Source organism: Panthera uncia, chromosome D4 (assembly GCF_023721935.1).
Source record: "Panthera uncia isolate 11264 chromosome D4, Puncia_PCG_1.0, whole genome shotgun sequence".
Lineage (NCBI taxonomy): Eukaryota > Metazoa > Chordata > Mammalia > Carnivora > Felidae > Panthera > Panthera uncia.
The window spans coordinates 73932292-73940367 of NC_064807.1; the positions used below are offsets into that span (position 1 = coordinate 73932292).

Below are 8076 nucleotides of genomic sequence, written 5' to 3' on the forward strand. Positions count from 1 at the left end.
ACAGTTACATTACCATTTTACATTACAGTTTTTCACCCATGATTTCATTCAGCCCTTAGCGTTCACAGTGTAAGGTGGGGCTTAATGATACCAGTGCTCCAGCTGGGAACCTGAGGCTCAGAGAAAAGTAGCTTCTCCCACTTTAAATACCAGATCTGTCACTTTTCACTTTGGGCAAATGCCTGCCCCTGTCAGAGAGCCTCAGTTTCCCTGTCTGTAAAAGGGTGATTGTTTTAGTACCCATCATCTTACAGAGTTGTCAAAGGATTTGATGTTTTCCTATTTAGAAAGTGCCTGACCTGTAATAAATGCCCTTGAAAATCGAAGCTGCTATTACAATGACCCGTGATGATTTTGATAAAAGTTATTGCAGGGCTAGCAAGAAACAGAGCTATGAGTTGAACTTGAGTCTGCTGCCCCTCCCCCACCAAATTCAGTCATTGGAAAACTATATCAGACCCAACCACCTGGCTCACTTCTCTTTTTCTCTCTGCAGGTTACCCCATTCCCTATGTCCTGTGACCTACAAGGTGACTGTGCTTGTCGGGACCCCCAGGCCCAAGAACACAGCCGGAAAGACCTCCGGGGATACAGCCATGGCTAAGGAAGGACAAGGAGTTGACAAAGAATTCCCAGCGCCAGGACCCGCATCCCTTTGGTATTGATTTCACAGTCAGCTGCTCAACGGAATGGCCTCCCCACACCAGGGATCCTTAGCACCCAACCGGTCTGCCTTTAATTTCACCCAGGAAGGACTCATAGTAGGGGCGCATGAACCAAGTCTCGCCATGTTGAAGGATGGAATGGAATCCCATCCCAAAGTCTTAGATGGATTGCATATACAAGTGTGCTGTCCCAGAGCCTAAAATTCAAATCATTTGTCACACAGCCACAGCAAGAAACATGTTATACAGTTAGGAGTATGCACATATGTGGTTAGTACACACGCATGCATACGTACCCCAACAGACATCTGTGTGAGGGGAGTGTTGGAGACTGAGCGGAGAGAGACGGGAACAAACTCAGTCTTCCCTTTCCCAAGCTCCTAGTCAATACTGTCCTTGGGAGAAAAACAGTTGCAGAAACTGCTAAGACCAAGTGTTGTCAAGATAGCTTGTACTCTGAGGCTTGGAACATGTCAGGCATGCACTGTTGTGCAGTCCTTTGGGATTAGAAGTGAAATGGTCTCTGATCACCTACCTTCTAGGGAAGTAGAACCCAGGATGAGGTAAAGAATCCAAGGTATGCAAAGCCCCCTAATTCTTCTGCTTCCGTGGGGGGATTTTACCCCAACTCCAGGGTTAAGGCCAAGCTGGAAATGGCATAGGGTTGCAGTGTCAAGGTATTATAACAGCCCCCTGCTTGAGGCCATAATATCCCTCCAGAACCCACCCATTCCCCAAATCTTGCCTTGGGACCACATTCGCTGCTACTTTTCCTGCTGCTCTATCCTATACATTGAGTACCCCCAAGATGGTAGGACTAGGTTAGGAAAAACCCCACACAACCAAACAGTCTGCCTTAAGAGTGACCCACATCTTCCCACAGCTCCTCACTTCTTAGCCCTTCTGCAAGAGAAAAACCCTCATTGGCCCACTTGGTGAGAAGTTAAATCCCCCATGGGTGGGCTTCTCATCCTAGGAGGGAGTAGAGGGACTAGAGATACTAAAACCCTCACTGAGAGTCCAGAATGTCTGAGCCAGTGTTAGATTTTTATAATCAAGTGGACCAGTGTTAAATGTGCTGTTGGGGCCATCCAGAGACTGCTGGAATTGTGGGGACTCTTGAGTTATTATCCTTATCCCTGCCTTCCTGGCCCTCCAGGCTAGATCAGGCTCTGGTGCTGAGGACCTCACGGTTGCCCTGAGCAGCATTCTAGAACAGAGAATCATCTTGGATATGATCAATCTGAGCTGTGTTCTCGAGGGCCCTCAGAGGGAAGCTAAAGAGCACACAGAGTCAGTCCCCAACAACCAAACATGGTCATCATGTTCTTCACATAGTCTTCCAGCTGTCAGGACTCCCATCCACACCTGTGGTTGGTCCGCCCTTCCCTCTTACCCAGGTTCAGCCTCCAAAAGTTGAGAGGGAGGTAGTCCATTGCATGTGGAAGCCCCTACCTCATTGGGGTCCTCTTTGCCTGTTTTCCACCAGTTACTTGTCCGCTCCTTTTGAATTAATATGGGAAGAAATTAATATGGAAAGAGGTGGCGAGAATGGTCAAGCTGGACATAATTTCTAGACCTGGAACTGAGAAAATGAGGCAGTAGGAGGGTATCACATAAAGATTGCTGTAAATCATGTCATCTCAAATCTAGTGAAAGCAACCAACAAAAACAAAGTCTAGCACAGGAATGGGAAACCCCAGGCATGTGTGCTGACTCCTCATTCCTGCACCTGAGGCAGTCATTGTTAATCAGTCATCGTCCTTTCTCCTATGGGGACCAAAAATAACTTCAGGAACCTTCTTCCTGTATTACTCCTGACAGCAATTACCTGCTGACCAAGAGCACTTGAGAAGACATCTATCAGCCAATATATACATATATCAAGGTGCTTTTTGCACAGGTGCCCACAAATGATGCAGTGCTTAGATTCGTGTGGCTTGTTCTGTGTTCCAAACTCTGAGACTGGGTTCCAGAATGGAGAAGCTGCCACCATGGTTAAGGACAGACTCAAATCCCTTATATTTCCTTCTTACAAACTCACATCTCATTTATATTCAGATCATTTTCTATAGTTACCAGGGCCAATCCTTAGCAAAACCATCCTCAAAATCGGAAGACTTGATCCCATTTTGTACTCCCTCCAGTATCTTAGGACTCTCGCCAACTTCTAAAGCCCCTCTCTTGCCCTAGCTGAATTATCAGCATGTGTGGTCAGCTGACAAGATATGAACTAAGAAAGGTAATGGTATGGGCCCTCCCAATTGCTTTATCATGCATGGAAGTAGTACAAAAAGTCTTGGAGACCCAAAGGCGCCATTACTAATGGTGGGGTTGCAGGAACCACAGAAAAAACCTCACCGGCTTCCCTTAAATTGACCCTTGTGGTCTTTCTTCCTTCGCTCTCACCCTGTCTATGCCCATACTCTCCAGCTGAGCAAAGTTTCCTAGAGGCTGACTTCTATCTTCAAACTCACAGATTGAGTTGAGCAAAGAACTACCCAGTCTTCTCCTTACCATCAATCAAACCTGTTACTCACAATGATATTAGGCAAGATAGGCTGCCCCACTGACGACCAGCCTCATGCTCACATGGGAGGCCCTTCTCAAAACTTAGAGAAAGAGACTCAGTTCTATTTGTGCGAGGCACTGATTTCCGGCTTCATTTTCTTGGAATAAACTCATGGTCTTATCCCTTTGATCATTTCCTGCTTAGGATAATGGAGTACTCACAAGGAGGCAGGTCTGAAGCACTGTTGTCTATCAGCAGCTCGGGGGCCCTAAAGCAGTTGGGGGTTCTGGGTTGAAGAAGTATTAGCCTGTTGGCAGCAAGAAAGAAAAGATGAGGAAGACAGTTCTCCAAACCCTGTTTTGGGAAGCCTTTCCAAGCCACAACCCTAACTGCATGCCCAGAGGACTTGCATTACCCCCATAGTCTGTGCCAACCACCTCTTAAGGGAAGATAGTCCTTGGGAAGTCCATTTTGGTGGCTAAATTAGGGTGTTAAGAAAGGGAGCGATCATAAATAAATAGGGCTTTGAAGATGGAGGGTATGCGCTGCTACTCCGGGCTTCAGCATGTTGAGTCACTGCCTAGACGGTTCTCTTGGCCTTTTTCCCACCTTGGCCAATGCTTAAATGCTATTTGTTGAAAATAATTCTTTCAGACAGATTTCAGCTACCTCCCTTCCAGGTTCAATTTAACTTGGTTGTAACTGTCAATTTGTTATAGGTCTTACCTGTGTTTTAAAAAGAAAAAGAACAAAAGAAAGAAAAAGGAAGGAAGGAAGAAAGGAAACCATAAATTCAAGTGAACAGTTTTGAGGTTTTATGTTTTGTGGTTGTTTTTGTTTTTTTTTTTCTGGAACTACTTCAAGTGGGAAAATAAAAAGAAATTGACGGTAAGAAAGCTGTACAGATAGAGATTGATAGAAGACAAAGATTAAAAGGAAATAAAATGCATGATTAAAAATAAGAATTAAAAAAAAACAAAACCTATTTTTGTGCTTCCTAAAGGGAACTGTTTATTCTACAGACTAGTAGGTAGACACAACCATAAAAATTTTCCCTAGCAGGAGACATAAAGCGGGATCTTATAATGCTGTTATTTTCCGTACATTGTGGTAGGTCCAGGAATAAGATCTCTTCCCCCTTGATATGTAGTTGTCGTTGTCGGGGGAGCATTTTGTCTATTTGTTTGGTGGCAATCAGTGGTAGCCGGGAGTAGGGAGGGCTGGAAATTGGTTTTACTTAATATTAAGGGGACATAGTGTGTTGTGCTTTTCACATTATAAAATGTTTGTATTTACCAGTAGAGCACTGGGCTTTATAAAGACTGCACTTAGAATCACACTGCACGATCCACTTTCCTAAAAAAGCTGCTACATGACCAGACAGGTAATTCCCATGGTTTTTGAGAAACAAAACAAAATCAACCAAGCAATCAGCAAATGCAAAGACTAAATAGCAAATGAATAAAAGCCTATTCTTGTAACTTATTTACGTTTTGCCAAATTCCTACCAATGGTTTGATCTTTAAAAGATTTGTATAATAGCCCAGAGAGGAGTTATGTCTCTAGAGAAAGAACCTGGAATTCTTGACTCCAGGCTTCCGTTTGCTCAGTGATCTTGAACAAGTCCTCAGATAGCTTCTCCATTTGCCTCAGTTTCTCCAGCTGCAAAATGGGGATGATACTACTTACCTACCTCACAGTGGGATGGCAGGGGATGGTGAGGCCCTGAGGATTTTAAAGGGGCTGTGGCAATCTGTGAGAGACACAAAGTCCATGGGTTACTTTTTAAGAATGCACAGGCCCATTGGCCATTTAAGAAAGACAGGGAGTGCTCATGTGATAGTTCAAGGAAGAAAGCTGGAGCTCCTGATTTTATAATCCACCTTAAGAGAGAGGCTTGTATTTGGGAATATTTCACTCCTAGGTACATTGGATTTTCTCCTCCCCTGTGCTGGCCTTTACCAGTTCTAGAATTTGATTAAAAGCCAATTACATCTTACAGTGTAAAAGTCAGTTTACTGTGGTCTAGTCAAGACTCATGGGCCATTTCCAACCTCATGGAGGAAGGGAGTCACTAAAATCTCATCTTCTTCTCAGACTTAAAATTCCACATCAAGTGTTCATTAAAAGAAGATATGGCATTCTGAGTGCTAACAACTCGGGGCTTCTTAAACACACCAGCAGTCAGTGAGGAGAATTTTGAACAATTATTGAGTTGCTTTCTTGGGTCTCTATAATCAATAACCTGTCCGCAGATATCTATCTATATAAAGATATTATATATAAATATAAATTTACATATATATGCACATGTATATATAGTTGTACATATATGTGTGTATATATATACTTAAATGTAATATTTACAAAATAAAACTGTGATCTCGTCTAGAGAAAATGTATTCATATTACAAACTGCTCTTCCATATTTATGTATCATATTATGCCTTTTTATTATTGTTATAATTATTATGGGTATTTCTAATTGTTATGATGTTGAAATCTGGCACCTTCTGGAAACTACCAAAAATGATTCTCCATTGAAGTGCTTAAAAATCTGTTCTCATGAGAATTCTACTGGCCTACTACTATAAAAAAAGTAAAAAAAAAAAAAAAAAAAAATCTAAACACCAAAAACAAAACACAATTCCAATCCTTTTTCTGTACCTCACGCGCATAAATTTGCTGCTCCTATTTTGGGTTTTATTATTTTTCCTGTTTATGTGTTTTTATGGATCTAAGTTAAGTCTTTCAGCAATATATAAAATTGTAAATAGTAAACTTTATTTATTAAGAATGTCATCTTTTTTAATTTATATTTACACAATTGTTCATCTAATTTATTTTTTCTATACGGTTTTAAATACTCAGACATATTTTGCTGTTCATGATATTTTTATCCTATTCTCGTGGATTTGTGTTTCCATACTGTTTTCTCTGGTCTCAAATTACAGGTTGGATCTCACACACAAAAAAATAATGTCGAAGACAGAATTATTTTGCCACTGTTGATTACTATACCTTAAAATTCTATATTATGAAAATATATAATAGCTTGTATGCTTCAGTATGTAGCGGTGTGGTTTCTGTGTGTTGTGGAAATCTAAAGGACTCACATATGCACACACACTCATGTGCAAGAGAACCCTAGGGTCTTGAATGAGAAGATCAGTGGTTGCGTGAGGTTGAATTCGATCTACACCCAATCTTCTACACAAATGAATTCCTGTAAACATCTGCATTTTGCATATGCAAAAACTGAAAAACATTCTTACATGTTAAAAAAAAAAAGTTCACATTTTAGGGAACTGAAACAAATATATAAATAGAAATTTACACACACATGCACATGTTTATATGGTTATATGACAGTTATAGCTAGCCTTTTGGATGCTATCTTCAACAATATACTTCCAGCATATTCTTTATTTTCATTTTTTTCTTCATAATTGAATGCTTAGTCATCTGGTTCATCAAATGAGCCCGCAGCTGAGGCTGATGTTTTGCTGTTTTTGATCTGCCTACTGGATCTCATTTTTCATCTTATCACCACTTAGTAGCCATGGGATCTTTGGAAAGTTATTTAATTGCTTTAAGATTTAGTTTTCCCATCTGTAAAATGGAAATAATAAAAGGACTCACCCCAGGATGTTGTTGATAGAATTAAATAAGATAAATATGTAATATTCTTAGAACTGCAGCAGACACAGATTATATTAACTCTTGTTTTGATTATTATGAGATAGGGGTGGCTCACGACAACTATTCATAATACACTCTGTGTTTTGAGACCTACTTATTGTTTTTTAAGAGAATGAAACCAAGATGCACTAGAGCATTCAAGTACTTCCACAGGCACTGCCATGGGGTAAAGTCATTGGCCCTGTAGACTGAGCTGCTGGCAGGCAATACCACCACAAGACAAGTCAAAATATGTGTTGACCTGTTGATATTTAAAATTTTTGAATCTTCACAAAAGGGCAGTTTGGGGACATCAAGGTGAATTATATGAAAGGCTACAGGTAGGGAAGTCAAGAACTACCCACAGGTTTTCTGGACTCTTGACAAACAGAATCCATTGAAAGGAGAGAAGGCACCAAAGTCACTGCTACGTTCTGCCAGATAAATTGCTATTTCCAAAGAGAGAGAATGATCACAGAGAACGTTTTGCTCAGTTCTCTTCAATTCACTGTGAAGACTGAAAGAAGATTTAAGGAACAATTTCAAGAAAAGAGGCAAATATTTCCAAAATAGGGAAGAGAGGAAAAAGTCTTCATAGGACTTTTGTACTCACGGGTTCTGTCTGTAGACGGGAAGTCACAGGGCAGAGATTTCTCTTGTAGACAGGAGATATTAGTTCTAGTGTCTTCTCCCCTCTTCCTCTAACCCTAATACACACGTGCGCACATACACTCACACACACATGAAGAAAATTCACTGTGTTTTAGTTGCTTAATCCGTCAGATGGGAAAATGATTCCCCTCTTACTTCAAAACAGGCAGAGACATTCAGCATTTACATCTATTTATATTTGTCAACCAAGTTCTAGAACCTGTCTAACCAAAGTATTGGTTTTAAAGTTAAAAAAAAAGATAAGGTCCACATTCTATCATGCTATGCTGACATTGGTAAATCTATCCAACTCTTTTTTTTTTTTTTTTTTTTTTTTTTTAAATCTATCCAACTCTTAACCTTCAGGGCCAGAAATAACAACCTAGGACAAAAAGCAAAACCTCTCTAGCCTTCAAATGAGGAGAAGCCTTCCTTCTCTTACCTCTCTAAAGGACTGTGATCTGAGGTGGTAAACAGTAATGCAGTAAGTTGGCAATGAGAAAAGGGCAGGTGGTGTGTTTAAGTAAATGGCACTAGCAGGTACAGCATCCTGGGTAAGAAAAAGCA

General features: G+C 40.7%; 1 protein-coding gene across 1 annotated transcript in view; it reads left to right on the plus strand.

Moving 5' to 3' along the window:
* Nucleotides 1–7810, plus strand: part of PAPPA (pappalysin 1) — a gene marked incomplete at its 5' end in the record, with an annotated part of 244324 nt that extends 236514 nt beyond the window's left edge. Inside the window, one exon of the mRNA XM_049629607.1 lies at nt 497–7810. Within this exon, the coding sequence (XP_049485564.1) occupies nt 497–604 (108 nt within the window). The remainder of the gene's footprint in view (nt 1–496) is intronic.
* Between the last annotated feature and the right edge of the window lie 266 nt (nt 7811–8076).